At 48.3% G+C, this 24,672-nt stretch overlaps 1 protein-coding gene across 1 annotated transcript; it reads right to left on the reverse strand.

Moving 5' to 3' along the window:
• Positions 1-11,532: 11,532 nt before the first annotated feature.
• Positions 11,533-16,427, reverse strand: RPL11 (ribosomal protein L11). The gene is made up of 6 exons (XM_037032989.1): positions 16,352-16,427; positions 15,407-15,557; positions 14,487-14,593; positions 13,138-13,269; positions 12,045-12,155; positions 11,533-11,611 (listed from the first exon to the last, which is right to left on the reverse strand). Exons 1-6 carry the CDS (start codon positions 16,355-16,357, stop codon positions 11,582-11,584), a joined length of 537 nt encoding a protein of 178 aa, XP_036888884.1. The 5' UTR covers positions 16,358-16,427; the 3' UTR covers positions 11,533-11,581.
• Between the last annotated feature and the right edge of the window lie 8,245 nt (positions 16,428-24,672).

Genomic DNA, 24,672 nt, shown 5'->3' on the forward strand with positions numbered 1-24,672 from the left:
GCCACACCAGCCAGGGCTGAAATGTGTTACTTTTTAAAATTGTGGTGAAATATATGTACCATGAAACCCCTGATTTTCTGCCCTTACACCTCCTCCTTCTGTAATCTTTCCACACTGGGAACTAGGATGGCCATTTGCCCAGCTGTTCAAGCTGAGCACTCAGGGGGCAATCGGGATGCCCTTCCTCCAGACCCTTTCCGGCCAACCCACAAGTCTGTCAGCCCACTCGTCCAATGGATGCGGAACCGACTGCCCAGAACCCCACCCTGCGCACCACGTTTTCACTGCTACCAACGGAGTGCCAGTCGCTCACTCTCACTTCCTCATCCACTCTTGGCCCTACTGTCTGCTCTCCTCACAACTAACCTTTTAAAAACATGCATCATGCCCTGGCTGCTGTGGCTAAGTGGGTGGAGCACCAGTCTGTGCACCAAGGGGTCGCCGGTTCAATTCCCAGTTGAAACACATGCCTGGGTTGCAGGCCAGGCCCCTGGTTGGGGTTGGGGGACTTGTAAGAGGCCTTTCTCTTGCATATCAATGTTTCTCTCTCTTTCTTCCTTCATTGCCCTCATTCTAAAAAAAGAAAATCTTTTTTAAATAAAGAAATGAATAAAACATAAAAACAAACCTCATGATGCCTGTGTGTCTTGTCACCGGTGATGTTAATCCTGATCAATCACTTGGTTAAGGCAGTACCTGGTTGTGTTCCTGGGCCTCGCCAACAGAAAGCGCGAGGAAATGTATGTGTTTCACTGACCTACACACACACACACACACACACACACTCATCTCTGTGTCGAGTTCCAACCAACACTGCCACTCCCGTCCAGCACCACCAGGTCCACTCTGGCATTTCCACTTTGTGTGCTGGTGGTTCTCTGGTTACCCTTTTTTTCAACACTAGGAAACATGGCTCACAATACGTTTACTTATCAATCAATAATCAGGATGAATAAAAAGTAATTTCAGAATTTCTAACTTAGATTCCTCCGCCTCTCTTCCCCTGCCCCCACTGTCACCAACAAATTCACCACCTAGAATACAGCATTGGCTCCTCTTGTCTTTGGCCTTACAGTTCCCAATCGAACACTGTTTTCCAAAGTCGCCGAGGTCAGATCCTTTCTCCTCCTCCCACTCTTCAGTAACATATCAGCATCACATGCCCCCGGGTAATGAGGCACTGAGAAGGCACATCGCCTCTGTATTCTTCCCCAAAATATACTAACTCAATCTAAACACGAGGAAACACCACACAAACCCAGCCTGAGGGGCCTTCTACAAAGCAACGGATTGCATTCTTCCAAAGTACCTGTGTCACGAGAGAAAAGGAAAGACCAAAAACTACTGCAGAGGGTGAGGCTGAGGCTAAGTGCAGTGCGGGGTCTGGACTGAATCCTGGAACAGAAAGGGCCCTTAGTGGGAAAGCTGTGAAATCGAAAAGTCCGTCGTGTTGTGTCAGTACCACCTGCTCTGTTGGGATCATCGTACTACGGTTACGAGAGACGTTACTATCAAGGGGAAATGCGTGAAAGGTATGTATTCAAGAGCTTTTTTTTTTTTCATTGAAAATTTTATTGAAATAATTGTAGACTCACATGTGGTTATATAAAAAAAAAAGGTCCCTGTACACTTTGCCCAGTTTTTCCTGATGCTAATGCTAATATATATTTTTAAAGATTATTTATTTATTTTTAGAGAGAAGGGAAGGGAGAAGGAGGGAGAGAAACATCGATGTGCGAGAGAAACATCAATTGGTTGCATCTTGCACACCCCCAGCTGGGGGCACCTGGCCCACAACCCAGGCATGTGTCCTGACCAGGGATCGAACTGGTGACCTTTTGGTTTGCAGGACCATGCCCAACCCACTGAGCTACACCAGTCAGGGCACCAACGGTAATGTTTTCGAAAAAATCTAGTATAATATCATAACCAGGATGCTAATATTGATGCAATCATTCTACAGAAAACACTGAATATTCTGGAGGAATAGGAGACTTTTTGAGGATTGTACTTTCGTATAATTATGTCCAAAACATGAAATAAAAATTGAAAAAAGAAAAAAGAGCAAAACATGAAATAAATTATAACTGGGGTGGAGGGGAGATTTAGATACTCGGTGACCATATAAATCCAGGACCACAGCGCCTTATAGAGCTCTTACAGTCTCTTTTCAGTTTTGCCCGACCATTTCCTTCTCCTTGGCTGAGTAATTCCTACAGCAGATGAAGATGAAAACAAATGGCCCTGCCCGTTGGCCGCAGAGCACACAGCGCTGCGCCCACAGAGGCCACCTCACACCGGGGATCTGAGTCTGCAGAATCTGACCTCCACGCTGTAGCCAAAGCTAGTTTCTGTCTCAGAGACCATTTCCCTTGGACTGCATCATCTTCTCCTTGCCTCCATCACCCTCACAAGCAAATGATTTTCACAATAGACACCAGTCAGGGTGTCTCAGCAAAATCACAAATGAAAATCTGCTATAAAGTTTCAGGGCTGCTTGCAATCCGCAGTCATTTTGACTAAAATTTGCAAAAACTGGTTATCACTCAGCTACCTCCACTCGCCATTTCTTCTCCAACTCCCTCAGTTCCAGCCCGGTCATCTCACGTCAGGAACATGGCAGAGCGCTCTGCCTCTGTCCCATCTTGACGCCCCCTGTGTGCCGCTGCTGGGGTGACCTTCCTGAACACAGAGGGACCTGGCAACAACGCCCACTGGTCTCATAATGTCTCTCGCCTTACTTGTACTGCTTATAACAACCAAGTCAGGTAGGAACATGTATCCCCGATCACCAGATAGAAAAGAGACTGAATTCAGGGAAATGAAGAAATTCACCAAGATGAGAAGATTATTAAGAGCCAGGACTCGGATTCCACACCAGATCTCTGTGGCTCCAGAGCCTACAGGCACGACCGAGGACAGATGCCTTCGAAGTTCATGGACTTAAATTAAACTCAGCAGATGTGTGCAGTCTAATTCTGTGGTTCTCGAAGTGTTGCTTTTGCAGTAACAGTTTCAGCACCACCTGATGGACTTGTTAGAAATGCACCTTCTCAGACTCCACCCCAGATATAGTATAGAATCAGAAACTCCACGGTGCGGTCCCAGCAATCCAGTGTTGGCACGTCTTGCAGGAGATTCTAATGCTCCCTTAAGTTTGATCATCGCTGGTCCACAGGACAAAGATGTAGATGGAACCCAGAGAGCAAGAGCAGAGATGAGAGAGAGCTGCCTACAGGACACCTTGCTGTCAGAAAAGACCGTGGTGAGACCTGGCCAGGAGGCGCCAAGAGGACCCTGTCTGGGGAAACGTTAGTTCCACGTGGGTCTACCCAGTACCAGGCCAGGACACGAGGTGGTCTGGGCTCGGCTGGGCTCTGCCGTGAACCAGCTGTGTGATCTTGGGCACAGCCCTTCACCTCTCAAACCTGTTTCTTTGCCCCTGAGAGCTTCACCAAGAAGGTCCTGACCCCGCGTTCAGTGAGGGGCTCTCCCAGATCATGTTTACTCCTCTAAGGCCTAAAACCTCTTCCCCATGATTGCCCCGCGGCTTCACTGAGGAAATCACTCAGGAGAGAACACCCACAGAGCTCCATCCCACCTCCACCACCCGCCACCTCTGCTCTCATACTCCGACTCTCAACGTATCTGCCTTCCCATCCCATCCAAATCCGCCCCCCACATGTGCTAAAAGTCTGTCCCTCTCACTTGCTCAAGGATATCGCTTCAGCAATATCCCCTCTTTTCACAGCCATTTCCCTCTCTGCTGCATCTTTCCAATCACCAGAATCAAGTTATTTCCCCCATCCCCACTCCCTTTGGCAGCAAACTTCTCATAGCAGCTCACTCTCCTCCCATTCAGTCTGAAGCCCACTCTACTTAGCCTGCCAGCACTGGCGTGGGCCTGGTCTCCGGTGCTGCCCACACTGTGAAGTCCAATGGCCAGTTCTCAGCCCGCATTTTACCCGACCAAAGCAGCAGCAGCCCCCTCAGTCCATCGGGCCTTCCCTTCGCACACTCGCACACGACTTCAAGAGAACGAACTCTCATTTTTTCTCCGACTCTCCTGGTCCCTGTTTCTTAGTCTCTGCCCATTCCCTTTTCTTTTTTTAGATTTTATTTATTTTATCTTTAGAGGGGAAGGGAAGGAGAGAGGGAGAGAAATATCAATGTATGGTTGCCTCTTGTGTGTCCCCTGTTGGGAACTGTGCCTGCAACCCAGGCATGTGCCCTGACTGGGAATCAAACCACGATCCTCTGGTTCGCAGGCCTGTGCTCAATCCACTGAGCTACGCCAGCCAGGGCACCAATCCCTTTTCTTTTCCCAGACTTCTTACTGCTGAAATACCCCTTATGATTTTGTCCAGTCTCAAGATATGTCTACATTGAAGGCCCCCCAAACGTGTATCTGCAGCCCAAACTCCAGACTGCAGACTGCCTACTCGCCATCTTCCCTTGAATGGCCGACAGACGTCTTACATTAACCATGCCCAAAATAGGATTCTAGTTTCCTGCCAAACCTGCTTTACATGCTTCCTTCCCCATCTGAATTAATAGCAACTTGCCATTGCTTATTGCTTAGGCTAAAACTTCAAGTTATTCTCGACTTTCCTTTTTCTTACACCCCTCATTCATTTAGTCAAAGAAATCCTCCTGGTTTACCTTCAAAACATATCCATTATCTGACCATTCTTCACTATTTCCGATGCTTCTACCCACACCGCTCCACCCTGTTCCAACCTCAACAGAGCACGGTTGGTTTTATTTTTTTAAATATTTTATTTATTTTTAGAGAAATGGGAAGGGAGGGAGAAAGAGGAGAGCAATATTGATGTGTGAGAGATACACCAACATAGCTATTGCCACACCCCCTACTGGGGACCTGGCCCGAAACCCAGGCATGTGCCCTGACTGGGAATCAAACCAGCAATCCTTCGGTTCACAGGCCGGCACTCAATTAATTCACTGAGCCACACCAGCCAGGAACGGAGTTGGTTTTAAAATGTAAGTCAGGCCCTGGCTGGTGTAGCTCAGTGGATTGAGCGCAGGCCTGTGAACCAGATGATCGCGGTTCGATTCCCAGTCAGGGCACATGCCTGGGTTGCAGGCCAGTTCCTGGCAGGGGACACACCAGAGGCAACCATACATTGATATTTCTCTTCCTCTCTCCTTCCCTTCCCCTCTAAAAGATAAATAAATAAAGTATTTTTTAAAAAAAGTAAGTCAAGCCCTGGCTGGTGTAGCTCAGTGGATTGAGCACAAGCCTGCGAACCAAACGATCGCGGTTTGATTCCCAGTCAGGGCACATGCCTGGGTTGCAGGCCAGTTCCCAGCAGGAGACTCACGAGAGGCAACCATATATTGATGTTTCTCTCCTTCTCTCCTTCCCTTCCTCTCTAAAGATTAATAAATAAATAAATAAATAAATAAATAAATGCAAGTCAGATGATGGGATGCCTCTGCTCATAATTTTCCAGTGATTCATTTTGCTCACACTAAAGGCCAGTCTTTGTAAGGGCCTACGCAAAGTCCTACCAAGCTGCTTCCCCACCCCATACCTCTGACCTCACCCCCACCTACTCTTCCCCTCAGCTACCTATTAGCCATACCAATCTCTGTGCTACATGCTCCTTAACAAAGGGCCTTTGCCCTGGCTGGTGTGGCTCAGTGGATTGAGCGCAGGCCTGCGAACCAAAGCATCGCCGGTTTGATTCCCAGTCAGGGCACACGCCTGGGTTGCAGGCCATATCCTCAGTATGGGGTGTGCTAGAGGCAACCACACATTGATGTTTCACTCCCTCTCTTTCTCCCTCCCTTCCCCATCTCTCTAAAATAAATAATTTTTTTTTAAAAGGGCCTTCGCACCAGCTGTTCCCTTTCTGGAAAGCTCTTCCTCACGGGTCCATTGGGCCAACTCTTGCCTCCCCAGATCCTTTCAAATCTCACTTTTTCAAAGAGGCCTACCCTGACCAGCCCTCCCCATGCTTACACCGGCCTGCGTTTTCATTTCTCCCCAGCACACCCCATCTCATACACTTGTGAATTGTTTATTGTCCTTCCCCCTCCCTTGGCAGGCGAGCTCCACGGAGGCAGGGGCCTCTGCTCACTGATGTCGTCTGAGAACCTCGGACAGTGCTGAACACTCGGGGCCCTCAGAGTCACTGCACAAATGACTTCAGCAGGATACGCCTTTGAAGAGCTATATGCCTATTTCTATCACAAATATAGTATGCCAAACCTGTAAATGCGGTGGTGACATGTTCTTTTATGTCTTTTAGGGAAAACAGCTGCCATTCTAGAGTCTAGAATCTAGACTAGAGTCTAGAGTCTTCTCAGGGGAAGGGTCGCGTCCGGATGCTTCAAACCTGGCTGCGCATCCAAAGCGCCCAGGAAGATCGCTAAAACAGATTCCTGTGTTCTGTTCTGTGCTCGCCGGCGTTGGGCCTGGGATCTATTGTTTTAAACAGATGTCTCAGGTGACTGTCCTGTAACAAGGCCAGTACCAGGCAAGGAGTAGGACTTAGGGACTCCTACATCAGAGGACCTCTGAGGGCTTGTCTAGCTAAGACGTTCTGCCTTTGTGACTGAAGTGACTGACTACAGTGCAGGTGGCAAACACAGGACCCCGCAGGCCGAATCCGGCCCTCCACTTCGTTTTATCCGGCCTGGCACCTTGTTTCTACCCGGCGGCAGTGCCGAGCTCCTTGCCCCTAGTTTTAAGTAGTTGCATTTATACAGTCCTAAAGTTACATTCGGCCCTTTGAAGGCAACCAGGAGGCTGATGTGGCCCCCAGGGAAGATGAGTCTGACACCCCTGGATTACATTGTAGAGCGGGAATTTTCCAAAACTGCAGACTCAGCCCTCCCCGCTATGGCTCAGTTAGCTGGGCGTTGTCCTACAAAGCGAAGGGTCACCGGTTCAGTCCCAGGTCAGGGCACTTGCATGGGTTGCAGCCTGGTTTGAGGTCAGGACGTGTATGGAAGGCAACCAATCAATGTATCTCTCCCGCATTGATTTGTGTCTCCTTCTCTTTCTCCCTTCCTGCCCCTCTCTAAAAATAAAATGTAAAAAAAAATAAAATGCAAAGGATAGAAACACGCTCTAGGAAACCACTTCCAGACAGCCACCACAGTGTTAAAAAAAGCCGAAAGTCCTGTCATCAAAGCATTGTTACCAGGGCAACTGAAGGAGTCCAGAACGTCATTTTCTGCGTAAACTGTTGGATGCCTTTGCCTTTCAAGCTACTGTCAGAAGCTAGGTAACTGATATAGTTGCCACACGGCAAATTAAATCAAGTGACGAATGTAATTGCATAGCATCTTAAATGTTACTTAAGTTCCTCAACTGGTACAATCACAGCTCATCATTTTGTTCAGATTTGTGAAAACAAACCATCTGTATTTGTTTCCTAACCTCTCCAGTACCTGCACCTTGAACAGTCAAGTTCAAGGCTTCCTGGTGCCCCTGGGTGCCTAAGGCTGGATTCCCCTCAGACAACTACAAACTGGTTTCCATAACAAGCTGCTCTAAAAGCAGTTCTGCACCCCCAGACACCAGCTAGGTCCCTAGCGGGCAGGCAGCTTCACCTGGGGGTGGGTGGCCTGGGCCTTAACCCTTTAGGACCCAGGCCTCTGGCAGCCTCCTCATGGGGTCTGCACCCACCGCTGGCTGGAGCACTTCAGCCCACGTGTGGGATTTAACAGATTGGGACTAGCAGGTGGTTAAACTTTAGTAAAAGGAAAAAGCACAAGGGTCAGAAGATAATGGGTCATACACAAAACCCAACAGGCGTCTGCTCTAGACGGCCAGAAAAGCAGCAGTTTGCCTGTAACCTGCCTCTGCCACGATGTTAGTGGGGGAAGCAGCGAAATGAGAACACGCGTGGCCTTTCCCAGCTCAGCACTCTCTCCACTATACCACGCCATCTAATGGCTTGAAGATTCCACGTGAGGACCTTACAGTGGCTGGACAAAGGGCCAGACAACAGGACAGAGAGCCCCTCCAGGGGCAGCTCTGGGAGCCGACATTCCTGACATTGAGTGCTGGCTGCATGGTATAGAAGGCACTATGTCCTGCACATCCGGAAGACGGCAGATCACAAAGCCACTGTAACACGAGAACATAATTGAGAGGAAAAAAGCAAATTAAAATTACAGCTAGTTTTCCTCAATTACATTCCAAAAAAATAAATAAAAATTAAAAGCCCAGTCCTGACAGTGTGGCTGTTGGGTGAGCTTCAACCCACAGTGACAAGGTCACCAGTTCAATTCCCAGTCCGCACACAGGCCTAGGTTGCAGGTTCAGTCCCCGGTTGGGGCACCTACAACAGGCAGCTGCTCCATGTGTCTCCTGCATCTCTTTCTCCCCCCTCCCCTCCGACAATAAATAAAATCTTTTAAAAAAAGACAAAAAACCTACAAGGTGAATTAAATTAGCAGTGTTTGCTAGCTTCCATTTCCTATGGGGGAGAGCCTATGGATTGTCCTCAGTCCTGTGACTGTCACGTATGACTTCTGATTGAAGTCACTTGGCACACACAGTCCTTGTGGACTGATTTTCTACTAACCGTTCCAAACAGTAACGCATGCATGTACACAGAATGTTCTCAAGTTTCGATTACACCTTTGAAAAGAAAGCTCTGTGACTCTCACTTGGGTTTTGGCCTCTCCCTTTTAGCCCCCCTATGCAGATAAAAACGCCAAGTACAACGAGCACAGTGGCTTCCCCGGTTGTGCCCCACGTCCCCCTTCTCACGTTCCGCTGCACCTGCCAGGGCCTCCACTGGTGGGTTCCTCTCCTCTGTCTACTCTTGCTCATTCTAGCATTTGGTCTTCCTACAGTTTCTCGGCCAACTGACCAGGACCTCCTAGTGTTTGCATGGCTGGCCAACCCCAACATCTGTCTGCTGCTGAAGTACCGGTGACTGCCCTGTATCTGTCCCCACAGCACTTCACAGTTGTATTATCCCCACGAGGCAGAATGTTTAACTATTTGACCTCTAGGCAATAGTACAAATAGCGACCCCAGTAACAGTGATAATCAGAAGGCCACAGCCACAAATTTTCAAATACTGCAGGATGAGGGCAGGTATTATTGCCCTAGAGGGTAACCACGGGACTAGAACGTTCAATCGGCAGAGTAGCGCCCAGTATTTCTGGACCTAGCACAGGATATGGAGAGATGCCCACCAGGACTCTTACTCTGAAGACAACCCCAATGGGACATGGGGGCACAGGCTCACTTAACACTGACCAGTTTTCACAGGTAGCCGCTGAAGAAATGAGAAAAATAACCACACATCAAGAATTTCACAAAACTAAATTTATTTGAGAACTCTCCTGGGATATCCTATCCTCCCCACTTTGTTCTGGCATTAGCCGTGGGCAGTGCTTCTACACGTCAGTGTGGGCATACAAGTCACCGCAGATCCCAGTGAAGTCCCTCAAGCAGAAGTTCCCCGGGCAACCACATCAACCTACTAGCACACTCAGCCCAAAATGTCAATGGTTCAGGCCTAAGGGCAGGATTTGTTCGGGACCAAGCTCCAGGCCATCACCTTTCCTGGTGATGACTGCTCCAAATTGGCTAGGGACGAATGCCCACCTGCTCCAGTCCCCATGAGGTTTCATGGCTCACCTCAAATATTGCAAAAGCTATGACTAAAATCCAGTTAGATGCCTGAAATCCCAAGAGTCCTTTTTTTGACTGGGCCAGGAGCCAAGGCAGTTTAATTTTAAAATGGGGAAGTCACCCTGACCTAATGGCATAGTTGGTTGGAATGTCGGCCTGTACAAAGGTTGTGGGTTCGAGCTTGGATCAAGTGCACGGGGGGCGGGGAGGGTGGGGAGAGAGGCAGGTTTATGCTGTTAAAATTAGATAGTAACACAAATGTAAAAACATGCTACACACAGCAACTGGCAAACAGTCAAGTGCACAAGGACGGGAGTTAACGTTAGAGGGACTCCCACCTCCCACGTGTCTGAAATAAACGTGCTTTAGGTAAAACCAGCAAGTGCTCTCCACCCCCCATACAATACGCCGACCTCCCAACAGCACCTATCGCCCTGCACGTTAGCCAGACGCTCACCAGGAGCCAGTCTGTTCTTGCCCTGGCGGTAGCTCAGTTAGTTAGTGCCATCCTGATTCGCCAAGGTTGCAGGTTTGATCTCTGGGTCAGGGTGCGTACAAGAGCCAAACAATGAACGCGTAAAGAGGAACACCAAATCAATGTTTCTCTCCTTCCCTCTCTCTAAAATCAATGAAAAAATTTTTGAAGTTTGTTCTCCAAAATATTTACTCCAGCTGCAGTTGTTAGTGTAATCACAGACGTTAAAATGAGTCAGGTTCCCCCTGTAAAAAGGAAGTCGAATCACAGGAATCAAAACCTCCCGTTTTCACTCCACTTACTAGGTGATAGCCCTACAGGAAGATGGAGAAGGAGCGCACACCAACTTTAAGTAATACGAAGTACGTGGCAACGAATTTCATGACTCTCACCTTTAACCTACTGAATCTGGTCTTGTTGGATAAAAAGACTTTATTTAATCAGGAAGACAAAAGAAATCACATTTCCATAAAAAATCAGGCACACCAGTCATCCGAGCTTTAAAAATACCTACAGAGGCAGCTAACAGACGACAGCACAGGGAGCAGCCATGGGCAGGCGGCCCAAGGACAACCCAACTCCTCAGTCCCAATGGAGGTTATTAAACAGAATGCACACATGCTCACATGTAACCCAAGAGTGACACCGTGAACCACCGGCCAAGTACTGTGCCTGTGGTCAGAGAAGTAGTAGCTCTGAACGTCACTGCTTCAGTGACCTGGAAATGTGCAGAGGGGCTGGGGGAGCGGCGGCCCGCCGGTTAAGCAGCGTTTCTCCAACACCAACACACAAAACTCACCCTCTGGAACACTATGCACCTGGTGTGAGTCTGGACCCCTCTGGGGACGCTGCTGTTACTGCTGCCTCCCTGATACAGGTAAACCGAGGCCGACAGGTCAACTTGCTCTAGGCTAACACGTCCGACAGACAGGGCGGGAAATCGAGCCCAGGCAATGCGCCTCGAAGACCACCCCCTCCTACACTTACCTGGCCCCTCAACAGCATGACAGACTCGTTTTAAAGGAAAACTGAGTGAACAGCTAACCCAAAAGCTAACCCCAAGCATCACACCAAAGCCTGGGGTCCCTTCACCAGACACCAGTGTTAGTAAAACCTCCAGTGAAGAACAGAATGGGAGTAAAGGGGAACCTCCAGGAATGTGGGGGCCAAGGCTCTAATCCCAGCCCCAGCCAAACCTTCCCCACTAAAACCCACTTCCAATGCCTACAGCACCACAGCCTATCAACTAGGGTGTGGCCGGCACGGGCAATGCGCGAAGCTCGGGCTTACGTCTGCCAGGAAACATGGGCAGCCACTCAGAGGAAGACGGGGTTGTTACCAGCTATTCCCATCGAAGCTTTAAGTCGTTTGAAGTCCAAGGACTTGAATATGGCCAGGCTCCTTTCACAGAACACACACAACAATGTACATTTTACCGAAGACATTTTATTGATCTTTTGGATAGAAACAGGAATTTATTTGCCAGGCAGGATGATTCCATCATACTGAAAGAGAAGAGATATTTTTTTTTTCAGGACAGGAGGCAACAGCAAAGATTGAAGCACTGGCTAATGCTTTGTTTGAGATTTTAAATCTGATACGTGAACTTGGCTCTGAATCCCATACCCATTCTGGACTACAGGAAGCCGGCCAATTTTAACAACTGCTATACTGTGCTTAGCTGCACTATAAACTAAGAAAAGGGGGGCTCTTGTTAAAGCTGTATTTCCCCCCTTTGAGCTACCAAGCACTCACTGGGGTGGGAAAAGGCTGATTTGGGGTGTTCTTTTAAACCATTAACCCTGGAAGGGTTGCCAAGCTGCCCAAATATTCTATCTTCAAAGAAGCTACCCACCAAATGGCCATAGATTCTGTACCCCCAAGCCCCAACTCCACTCCCCACATTCCATCATTTCGCCTGAGATAAACCAGTGTTACCTTCTGTTGGAACCAGCGCATGGCCTCCTCTTTGCTGATCCTGTGTTTGGCCCCAATGCAGCCTGTCCTGCGTTTCTTGTCTGCGATGCTGAAACCTGGCCTACCCAGCACCTGTCCCAGGAATAACCAAGAGTCACCTAGCCAGCTCAGAGTCAAGAGCAGACAGACAAGACTCACACACAGGAGAGGCCAATCTTCAAGAGTCATTGGTGGCCCAGTGAATTCTGGACCCTTGACCTCAGGGTCTGATGGAACTGTTACCAGCATCCTGGACGACACGTCATTATCCCGTAGGTGTGCTTTGCAGGCGGGAACTTGCCACACCACCCGCTTCCCTACCTAACTTCCAGCGGTAGCTAAGGACTCACCACTGCTGCTTCCCAATCTCCAAAGCGCTTTTATTCTTAAAAGTAGTACTAAGAACAATCTTACTACATGAGCATTGTAGAAAACTTAAAACTCTGAGAAGCACAAACACTCCTGCTTCAGCTTAAAAGTCCTCGAATTAGGTTTGCTGTTCCCAGACTCCCAGTGAGCACTGAACTCTCATCACTGTTCAGATATTCAAATCTAACGAGGGTGCTGCCGTCATTCAAGTCTTCTGGTTTTTGCTATTTAGTTTGATGGTTGGAGCCAAGCACTGCAGTCACACACATGGTCGTCCCTACACTGAAACCCCCACCTAATACAAACGAGCCACATCACCAAGCCCACCCTAAGAATGAAAGCCCCGCCCAGGGAGCCCAGAGGAGCCCGAGAGCGCCTCAGTGCAGCCAGATGAAGTGCCCAACACTATTGTTCAAATTTTCAGTTCCCTGGCTGGACTAAACAGTTTCTTCACCTACTCTCAAGCCCAGTGTTTGCTAGATCCTAGTGTCTGAGCTTCATGACAGCAGTGATCTTGTCTATCTAGCTCTGTGCTGCATCCCTACGCACGTCACAAACAAGGCACATCTTCCAAAGGGAAAGACCAAGGCAGACAGCACTCAGAGCTTCAATTCAACATCTGACATCAAAACACCACATGTGAAATAAAGGAGCACCATTCCACGCCCCTCGCACACGCAGAGTGGAAAACAGTAAGTATTCATACCACATAGAAGTCCAGGCCGTAGATACCGATACTTGGGTCATATTTGATCCCCAGATCGATGTGTTCCTGGATCCCGAAACCAAAGTTTCCAGTGTCCGAGAAGTTATTTTTTCGTAACTCATATTCCCGCACCTGAGGAGATAAAGGCAGCAATCACACCCCTTGTCAATGCAAACCCCCCAAAAGAACCAGCTTAGCCTGCAGCACTTAGCACCCCAGAAATACAGGTCAATGCAGTCTGGCCGGAAACAAAACCAGCTTCCCACTACACCAAATCCCAGCTGTGGACTTCACAGAGCTTTCCCAACTTTCTAAGTGCAGGGCAAAACCCAGAGAAAGCATCGAAGAGCACAGTTGCACCCTGTCAGATGCAGGGTTAAACTTCTCTAAGGAAGAGCCCTTGGCAGTTCGGACATACACACACGGACGGCCAACTGGGATGTGGAAAGAGGCTCAACATCACTAACCATCAGGGAAAAGTAAATCAAGACCACAACGGGGCAGCACCTTGCACCAGCCAGAATGGCTACTAACAAAAGAGACAGCAGGTGTTGTCAGGATGTGGAGGAAAGGAAACCCTTGTGCACTGTTGGTGGGAATGTATACAAGTGCAGCTACCGCGAAAAAACAGCATGGAGGTTCCCCCCCAAAATGGAAAGGCACACGCAACCTCATGTTTACTGTAGCATCATTTACAACAGCCAGGATATGGAAACAACCTAAGTGTGCAGTGATGGGTGAATGGATAATTATGTGGCATATATTCTCATGTACACACAATGGAATACTACTCAGCCATTAAAAAAAGAATGAAATCTTGCCATCTGCAATAATGCTGTGGACCTTGAGGGTGTTACGCTCAGTGAAACACCATGATTTCACTTATACGGGGAATCTTTAAAAAACCACAAAACGCCCAGATAACAAAAAACAGATTTGTGGTTGCCAGTGAGGGGGGCAAAATGGGGGGGTGTCAAAAGATACAAACTTCCAGTGGTGGAGTAAGTCAGTCATGGGGATGTAACACACACAGTGACTACAGTTAATGATATCGTGTTGCGCATTTCAAAGTTGCTAATAGAAAAATCTTAAAAGTTTTCTCATCACAAAAAATACTTTTTAATTTTATACAGTGACAGATAGTAACTAAGATAGTAACTAATTAAGTTTATCGTGATCATTTCAGTGTATGCAAATGTCATCACACCGTGTGTGATGAAGCTAACACGTTACATGTCAATTATACCTCAGAAACACACAGTACACTCTCGTAACTAAAGCCACTACAAGTATCTGCATGTGTTAAGCTCGTGCTCCTCAGCATCAGCCCTTGACGGGAGCAGCCTCACCTTCAGACCTTTCTCCAGGATCTCCTCTGCCTTGGCCCCACGGACGGTGCAGTGCACTGCGATCTTTTCATTTCTCCTGATGCCGAAGGACCTGACGGTGTACCTGGCTGCAGGCAGAGGGTGGCAAGGAGTCAGGTGTTGCCACACCCCCACCGCCTACTGCCCAGAACACCATCTCCACAACTCCGAAGAGGTAGTAAGAACCTAGCCACACTCTAAATGGGGGTGTTCTAACCAGTGTCACCCTCATCTCTGAATTGGTTTCACCTGTAACAGAAAACAGATTTTTCCCCCCCCAGCCCAACTTCCAAGTCATTCAGCCATATTTACGGAATTAAGAGCACAGTCATAATGTCAAAGTCTAAGGAAGGGCAAGTTCACAACCAGAATAGGCCCCTAGAAAGGAAGATGATCACTGTGTCTACAGAAAAATGAAACTTGAGAATAACAGTAGCTGATGTTCACTAACACCTTACTGTACTGCCATCCCTGTTTAACGGACAAGGTTTTGAGGCTCACCTGCGTTAAGATCACAGTTGGTAATGCGAGGCGGGATTTGGCCCCAAGGACTTGCCATATCCCACTACCCTAAAGCAACACAACTTTACCCGTTCTCACGCAGCCTAGATAGCGCTACCTGCTAATCAGGCCCACTAGCACTCGCTGCTTCCCCAGCATTTCCACTCTGTGTCATCCCTAACTTGGAAAATCTTTGCTTGGGCCAGTCTTCCTCTCTGCTCACGTAAAACCTGTACTCCAATGCCACAAGCAATCCTAAAAGGAAGATACTTCTTGGGCAGCTCAGGAAGACAATGCTTTTAAGGGATGTCAACTGTCAGTGTCAAAACAGGCACTTAACAGACTTGAGAGACACACCCAGGCGTGCCACGCCTCCAGCCCCCTTCCTGCCTGCCACTTACCTTTGGAGAACACAGGGGTCTGGCCCGTGAGCTGCTCCAGCACCTTGGCTGCCCTGGTCAGTCTGTCTCCACTCTCCCCCACGCAGATGTTGAGACAGAGCTTGCGGATGCGCAGTTCGCGCATGGGGTTCTCCTTCTCGCCTTGATCCTGCTGTAACCGGGAAGCAGCGCGGTCAGCACACTCAACCCGCCACGGCTGCAAGCCCGGTGCTTTTATGCTGTGCATATTTATTTCTGCTCATCTCAAATCGTACCGAAAGCCCTAGAAATTTAGTGTCACTGTGTTTCCCCGGGGAGGTATGGAGGAAGACAGCTCAGGATCTAGTGTCTTCCTCCACGCACGGAATGAGTGAACAGCAACTCACAGCAGGTACCGAGTGCAAGGTTACATACAACAAACACTGAGGGTGAGCCCCACGGGGCTCAACGTGGAGGGTGACAGGGAGCGCCCCATTATAAGGCCGATGGGAGAAAAATAGAATTGATGAGGGCGGAGAAGGAAACACGTGGTTGTGGCACCAGGTCCCCGGCCCGTTCCGAAGCAGCTCCCAGGCTGCAGCAAAAGGCCGTCCCCCTCCCTTAGCAGAGGTCCCGGCTGAGGTTCCCTAGCACCAGCCAAATCTCACGTCCCCAGGACCGGACCCAGGTCCGGACCCCGTGGCGCGGACCCATTCTCTCGAGCCTGCTCTCGCGGCAGCCTACGGGCCCGTGTTTGTGAGCCTCCCGGGAGGCTGCTCCGGGCCCGCTCCTAGAAGGGTAGGTGAGGGGTGAAAAGGCCGGTTCGGCGCTCTCGGCCCGCTCTCGGCTCCCAGCTCTGGAGCTGCAGCACGGCCAATACCGAGGGCTCCGTGCTCCCAGGGCCGCGGACGAGGGACCCCTCGGACGCCCGGCCGGCCGTGGATGGAGGCGGATGAAAGGGCGCTGGCCAAGGGCTCAGACACTCACCGCCATGACGAGAGACAGGAAGAGGCAGTGACGTTTCCGGACCAGGGCCTTATGGGACAGGAGGCGGGCTCTTCCCCCAAGCGAACCAGAGAGGCGAGGAAGGGGCGGAAAGGCGCGACTGGCGCGGCGCAGCGTCGCCTTCCCGGCGGTGGACGCTGCTAGCAACTGCAAGCGACGCTGGCCGGCGGACCGGACTTGGGTTTCCCCAAAGTAGGTTTTAAAGCCCTCAGACTGGGCTTTACTTGAGCTTCCGAACCCTCCCCCTCTCGCCGCCGGGTCTCCGGACCTACTGTTGAGTCTTGCGTGATGGCAGTGCCAGAACTACATTAAATCAATTATGTAAATTATAAACAAGTAGTTTACTCCCTAAGTGTAAACAAATGGCATTTATCCAATTAGAACAGAGTGGCTTGAGCCTGAGCTGTGAAGACAGACAGATGCGGTCCTGTCTGGGTTAGCTAATAGCTGTATAACCTGGGGAAGGGTACGAATTACACCGTTCAACCTCAGTTTTCCTTATCTTTAAAATGGGTGCGTGAGATTGTGAAAATTAAATGAAGTAATTGTGTAGATAGAGTACATAGTAAGTCCACAATAAGTGGTTACTCTTGTTAATATAAACCCACCGTATCCACACAACCCCCCTAAAGTATTGGACATGGTATATAATTAAGACAGGGCCATCCTGCAGGCACTGAGACCACTTGCAGATTCGTCTCTGACAGACGGGGACTCCCATCCAGACAGTCATTGGGCTCCCTGATTTACACTAAAGCCTTAGCAGCAGGACCCAAGGGGGCGCCAGGATCCACGTTCCGGGCCCACGCTGACCTTGAGCCGTCCAGTTCCTTTCACAGGAACCGGTGGGAAAGAACATACAGGACTTTGGTGGAAAAGGAGCCAAGCCGCTTTCTTCTGCCACAATTCCCTTATCCCATTGCTAGAAGGGAGGTGGAGGCTCCTAGGCTGTTTCATCCTTCCGGACAAAAGGGCAAGCTGGTCTGATGGAGGAGGGCAGAGGGGAAAGGCCTCTCCTTCCATCCTCCTCCTTCTAGCGGCCACTGGCTCCCCCGGAGCCGGAGCCAGGCCCTCCGCCTGGTCTCTAGGAGGGAGCAGAGCCAGGGGAGGGGCTGCTGCAAAACTTGCCATAAGAGACAACTGAATGCGACACAGGATCCTGGATTTTCTTTTGCTGTAAAGCATGTTAGTGGGATAATTGACGAAATCTGAGTAATGTCTACAGGCTTCAGAAATGTACCCGTGCTAATTTAATGCTCTCATCCTGATTATTTAACCTTGGCTCTGTAAGAGAGTGTCCTTGGGTTTAAGAAATACGCATTCAATTTGGGGGTAAAGGGGCATCATCTCGCAGATTACTCTCAAACGGTTCAGAAAAAATATTTTAGAGGGTTAAGGATGAAGCAAATGTGGTCAATTTAAGATTTAGGGAGTCTAAGTGAAGTATACATGGGACTTCGTGCAACTTCTCTGTCACTCTGAAATTGTCAGAGTGAAGTTAAGGAAACAATTTGAGGGAAACATGTCCCATAGCAAGATGAAACAGAGCTCATCCTCCAAAGTGCAGTCTGGGAGAATGACAGGAGGCTTTGGGGAAAAATTAATAAGCATTTTTATATAAATAATTCAAACTTGTAAGAAAAAATAATATATCTTCTTTTTACAGAGGAGATAATTGAGGGTTGGAAGTGGGTTGCCCAGCCCTAACTGGTGTGACTCAGTGGGTTGGGCTTTGTCCTGCAAACTGAAAGGTCATGGGTTCGAATCCCGGTCAGGGCACATGCCTGGGTTGTGGGCCAGGTCTCCAGTTAGAAGTGAGGGGCCACTGGTTGATGTTTCTCTCACACATCATGTTTCTCTCCCTCTCTTCCTCCTCTCCCCCCTCTCTAAAAATAAATAAATAAATAAAATCTTTTTCAAAAAAGAATTAGGTTTGCCCAAGGCCCAAGCTGGAAGTTCATAATGAGGGAAATTCCCCACTGAAACACCAACCTCATTAGTGAGGATGAGTTCTTCCATTAGTTTGATGAACTTGGCAACTCACTGGCTAACTCAGAGGCCTGCGTAAGCCTGTGAGGTCAGCATCATCTCCATCTTACAGAGAAGGAAACTGAGGTCTCCAGTGTCACAGGTATTCCTTAAGAGCTGAGTCTAAACCCTAAATCTATCTAGTCCACTGACTGGATGCTTTATTTTCTTTTTAGCATCTAGAACATAGTAGCTGCTTAATGAATTCTCAGAAGGACGTAAAAATAAAGTCCCTTTATCTCATTAGCTGAAATATGTGACGATACTTAGGGTGTGGGGAAATGGGCAGCAAAGCTTCAGGTTCCCACTCCAACATTATAGAGAAGTCCCCCGTGACCACCTGATATAAAGTAACTCACTCGTATCATGCATGTCCCTTCACCTTTCCTTAGCTTTTTCTTAGCACCTGTCATTTTTTGCTGTATTATGTCTCATACTCCCTCCCTAGACAGAACTGTGTCTCAGTCACTGCCAGCACCCTCAGCACCAAGGACAGTGCCCAGTGTGCAAACGCGCAAAGTCCATCCCACTGAACACTGCCAATGGCAGTTCTAATCTTTCTCAAGGACAGTTGGGCGGTATGCGTCAGAACAGTCCAAAATAACTCCTACCCTTTGTTTTGTCAGGAACTGATTTTAATTAAATTGGGGACACATGCAGATATATTCACCAAGAGGCTTATGGTAGTTCTTAATAAAATTAGAAACAACATCCTTAAAAGTAGGTGGCCTTGAGCTATTACTTATCCATGTGCTGTGGCCCAATTTTCTATTTTTTATTTTATTTTATTTATTTATTTTTAGAGAAGGGGGATGGGAAGGAGAAAGAGTGGGAGAGAAACAGCAATGTGTGGTTGCCTCTCCTTTGTCTCCTACTGGGGACCTGGCCTGCAACCCAGGCATATGCCCTGACTGGGAATCGAACCGGCGACCCTTTGCTTCACAGGCCTAGGCTCAATCCACTGAGCTACACCAGCAAGGGCCAATTTTCTCATTTTACATGCAATAAAAGGTCTTCTTCATGGGGTCATGTATATTAAAGTGCTTAGTCTGGGGTCTGGCAAATGATTTTGCAAGTTGTTAATCGTTGCTTTTATTTAATAAGAAATATGGCTAAACAAACTACTATACCTCTGAGAGATGCAATACAAAACACTCAGTAACTATTCAACATGTTTTAATGGCAAGGAAGATTTTAAAACTAAAAAGTGTTATGCATAGCTGTGAGTCCTAAGGTGATGACCTAGAAAGAGCTGTGTGAAAAGCAGGTTATCTGTAAGCCGTAGGTTGCAGTTTATGCTTGGTAGCTACATGAATTGCTCATTTGAACATGTTAATTACTTTTATGATGAGAAAAAGATAGCTGGAGATTTCCGGCCAAGATGGGGGCATAGGTAGACACACTGTGCCTCCTCGCACAACCCAAATTAAGGACAACACTATTTAGGAACAAAAAAAAACCAAACCCAGAACTGACAGAAAATTGAACTGTACAGAAGTCCAACAACCATTCATCCAGACCAGTAAGAGGGGTGGCGTCGGCGGCCTGTGGAGAGGGGTTGCAGCAGGAAAAAGCGGTGGCTGGCAGACCCCAGGCACAGGGTGGCAACGAGCAGACCCAGTGAGGTGTACAAGGCGGCTGGCTGACCACAGTCACACATTCGGCACAGATAAACCAGATGAAAACGGGCAGTGAGACAGATCATGCAACCCAGGACCCCAGCACCAGGGAGATAAAGCCTAAAAGCACCAATTGAAAACACTTGTGGGGGTTCAGGTGCCGGGAGAGACTCTCAGCTTCACAGGAGAGTTTGTTGGAGAGACCCACAGGGTCCTAGAACGTACACAAGCCCACCCATCCGGGAATCAGCATCAGAAGGGCCCAGTTTGCTTGTGGGAAGCAACAGAGGGGATTGAAACCCAAGAGACAGCTGAGCAAGTGCCATTGTTCCCTCTCTGACCCGCCCCCACATACAGCATCACAACCCAGCAACTGAGTTGCCTGCCCTGGTGAACACCTAAGGCTTGCTGCTCAATTTGTAACAGGTACGACCAGACCAAAAAAATAAAATGGCTCAAACATAAGAACACCTCAAAGCCCCAGAGCCAATAGATCTAAGCAACCAAGAGATAGCCAACCTTTCAGATGCACGGTTCAAAATACCGGTGATCAGGATGCTAACAACTGGTAGATTTGGGGCGCAAATGAGATGAAAAAATGAAGGCTACACTAAGTGAAATGAAGGAAAATGCACAGGGAACCAACAGTGATGGGAAGAAAACTGGGACTCAAATCAAGGGAGTGGACCAGAAGGAAGAAACAACCAAACAGAAAAGAATGAAGAAACAACAATTCAAAAACATGAGGAGAGGCTTAGGAACCTCCAGGACATCTTTAAATGTTCCAACATCCAAATTATAGGGTACCAGAAGGGGAAGAGGAAGAGCAACAGGTGGAAAAGTTATTTGAACAAATAATAAAGGAGAACTTCCCCAGTCTGGCAAAGGAAATAGACTTCCAGGAAGTCCAGGAAGCTCAGAGAGTGGCAAAGAAGGTGGACCCAAGGAGGAACACACCAAGGCACACCAGAATACATTAATCAAGATTAAAATGAAGGAGAGAGTTCTAGAAGCAGCAAGAGACAAGGGGACAGTCACCTACACAGGAGTTCCCATCAGACTGCCAGCTGATTTCTCAAAAGAGACCATACAGGCAAGAAGGGGCTGGAAAGAAGTATTCCAAGTCATGAAATGCAAGGACCTACAGCCAAGATTGCTCTATCCAGCAAAGCTTTCATTTAGAATGGAAGGGCAGACAGAATACTTCTCAGATAAGGTCAAGTTCAAGGAGTTCACCGTCACCAAGCCCTTATTATATGAAATGTTAAAGGGACTTATCTGAGAAAAAGAAGATAAAAAATATGAACAGTAAAAAGACAGCAAGCTCACAGTTATTAACAACCACACCTAAAACAAAAGCAAACTAAGCAAACAACTAGAACAGGAACAGAACCACAGAAATGGAGATCACATGGAGGGTTAGCAACAGGGGAGTGGGAGGGGGAGGGGGGGAGCAGGTACAGAGAGTAAGTAGCATAGACAGTGGGGAGAAGATAGGGGGAGGGCAAGAGTAACGTGGTAAATGTGGAAGCTAAAGAACTTATGACACATGGGCATGAACTAAAGAGGGGGGGAATGTGGGTAGGAGGGGGTGTGCAGGGTGGAGGGGAATGAAGGGGGGGAATGGGACAACTATAATAACATAATCAATAAAATATATATATTTTTAAATATTTTATTTATTTATTTTCAGAGAGAGGGGAAGGGAAGGAGAGAGGGAGAGAAATATCAATGTGTGGTTGCCTTTCATGTGTCCCGCACTGGGAACCGGCCTGCAACCCAGGCATGTGCCCTGACTGGGATATATTTTTAAAAAAAGAAAAAAATAGCTAAGTACCTGATGGGGGAAAGGCTAAAAATCCTCAAGTCAGTTGTAGAAAACATAGGCTTGCCCTGACTGCTGTGGCTCAGTGGCTTGGGCATCATTCTGCAAACCGAACAGTCACTGGTTCAATTCCCGGTCAAGGCACGTGCTTAGGTCGCTGGCCAGGTCCTGGGTTGGGGGGGGGGGGGGGCGTGCGAGAGGCAACAAAACCAGTCAATGTTTCTCTCCCTTTCTCCTTCCCTTCCCCTCCCTCTAAAAACAAATAAAAGTAAAACATTTTTTAAAAATAAAGAAAAAGTAGGCTTTAGGCAAATGTAATAAGTGAAAGCAGTTGGCATTTGAGCACTGACTAGTGGATGAACAGATGCCCATGTGGATGGAGTCTCATGTTATTCTCACAACCCCAGGAGGTGAACCCTGAGGTCCGGAGTGCTAATACCTCAGCTACCCCTCTTCTGTGGGCGAGGCATGGAACTGGGCCTTGAAGCCGGGTCTGAGGCCAGAGCTACACTTCCCTGGTAAGGAGACAGTCTTGTCAAAGTAGTAAGCCCTACTGGATCGTGGGGTCTGCAAGCACAGTGAGTATTTCTTAGACATGTTTATTTTGCCCCCACGCTGCCTACCCTGTCTAAAGAGGTAGGTCAGCTGAGATGCTTTGAGCGCTGGCTAGAATTCTGCACCGTGCCAGCACTGCCTGTTAGAACTTCCTTCAGTGATGGAAATATTCTGTAAGCACACTGTCAGTATGGAAGCCACATACGGTTGCTGTGCATTTGAAATGTACCTAATACAACTAAGAAATTAAAATTATTTGATTTAATTTTAGTAATTTAAATAGCCACGTACTGGCTGTCACATTGGACAGTGCACCTCTCTGCCTCCTAGTTGTGTAGCTTTCAGTTACCTCTGTTTGTTCATCTGTGAAATGGGGGTCAAATCAGGTTTCCCATGGGAGGGGGTCATTCAGTGACTGGCCCATAAGCACACTGTAAATCCCGGGGACTAAGCACTAAGAGAAGCTCAGAGAAGCTCAACGACTTGAATAGGTAAGTCCATGCCACCAGGCCTGGCCCTGTTAGCCCTCACCTTGGTGCTGGGTTCTAGGATGTTATCCCCATGCCAGCCCAAGATGGGTGCGAAGGCGACAGCCTCAGCATTGTATCTTCTGGATACAGGTTTTCTCCTCCTATCTCCTCAAAGCACTCGCCTCTACAGGGTGGCTCTGTGATGTCCATCTTTTTTTTTAAAGGTTTTTTATTTATTTATCTTTAGAGGGGAAGAGAAGGAAAGAGGGAGAGAAATATCAATGTATTGTTACGTCTCAAGCATCCCCTGCTGGGAACTGGCCTGCAACCCAGGCATGTGCCCTGACTGGGAATAGAACCTCAATCCTCTGGTTCGCAGGCCTGCGCTCAATCCACTGAGCTACGCCAGCCAGGGCTGTGGTGTCCATCTTGTTGACCACCATGACGAGCTGCTTCACGCCCAGAGAGTGGGCCTGCAGTACGTGCTCACGGGTCTGCCCGTTCATGGAGGTGCCAGCCCCAAGTTCATCTACACTGCTTGCCACAATCGGTACAGCACTGTCCACCTGGCCTGAGGGACAAAGAAAAGAAGGCCCAGCTCAGATCCAAACTGGGACACCCACTGCCCATCCCCATAGCAGGGCTGAGGCCACCCTGATGGTGCAGTGCCTGACAGATACTTGTGATCATGTTTTCAAGGAAGTCATCAGGGGCCTTGAAGCTGGTGATGTCGTATTTCTTGGTCTGGAATTTCCACAGGGAGATGTTGATGGTGATGCCACGCTCCTGCTCTGCCTTCAGCCTGTCCAGCGCCCAGATGTACTTGAAGGAGCCTTTGCCCACCTGGGCCAGGAGTAGGAGGGAGAAGCCCAGGGTCACCCCTGCTTCCAAAGCTGCCCATCGCCCAGGAAGAATGCTCCCCAGTAAGTTGAGAGTAAGGGGGATGGCAACAGGGCAATGTGTGGAGATGTCTCTGAGGGTTTTTTTTTAAAAGATTTAAAAAAAGATTAAATATAATCTTTTAAAGATTATATAATCTTTATAATCTTATAAAGATTTAATATAAGATTTTATTTATATTATTTTTTAGAGAAGGTAAGAGTGGGAGAAAGAGATGGGCTGAAACATCAATATGTGGTTGCTTCTCACACACCCCCAACTGGGGACCTGGCCCGTAACCCAAGCATGTGCCCTGACTGAGAATCAAACCAGTGATCCTTTGATGCGCAGGCTGGCGCTTAACCACTGAGCCACACCTGCCAGGGCATCTTTGAGGGTTTTTTTTTTTAAGATTTTATTTATTTATATTTAGAGGGGAAGGGAAGGAGAGAGGGAGAGAAATATCAATGTATGGTTGCCTCTCGTGCGTCCCCTGCTGGGAACTGGCCTGCAACCCAGGCATGTGCCCTGACTGGGAATCGAACTGCGATCCTCTGGTTCGCAGGCCTGCACTCAATCCACTGAGCTACGCCAGCCAGGGCTCATCTTTGAGTTTTTAAAATAATAGAATTTATTATTGCAAGTTTTAGAGTCAGTGACTCAGGCCATACGATAAAGTGTTGGTCTGGCACAGGGTCAACAAGCCTGCAAGAGAGTAACAGCGGCAAACATGTGAGCACTGCTGACCACGTATCTGGTGCTGTTGTAAGCACAGTGCATGGTTTTCTCTTTCAGTCTCATAACAACTCAGTGAAGTTTTATTGTCTCCATTTCTCAGATAAAGTAACAGAGAAATTAACTGACTAGCTTGAGATCACACAGCTAATAAGCAGCAGAGCCAGGATTGGAACCTAAGGCATGGGAGTC

Source organism: Sturnira hondurensis, unplaced genomic scaffold, assembly GCF_014824575.4.
Source record: "Sturnira hondurensis isolate 20B ecotype Veracruz unplaced genomic scaffold, ASM1482457v3 Scaffold0021555, whole genome shotgun sequence".
Lineage (NCBI taxonomy): Eukaryota > Metazoa > Chordata > Mammalia > Chiroptera > Phyllostomidae > Sturnira > Sturnira hondurensis.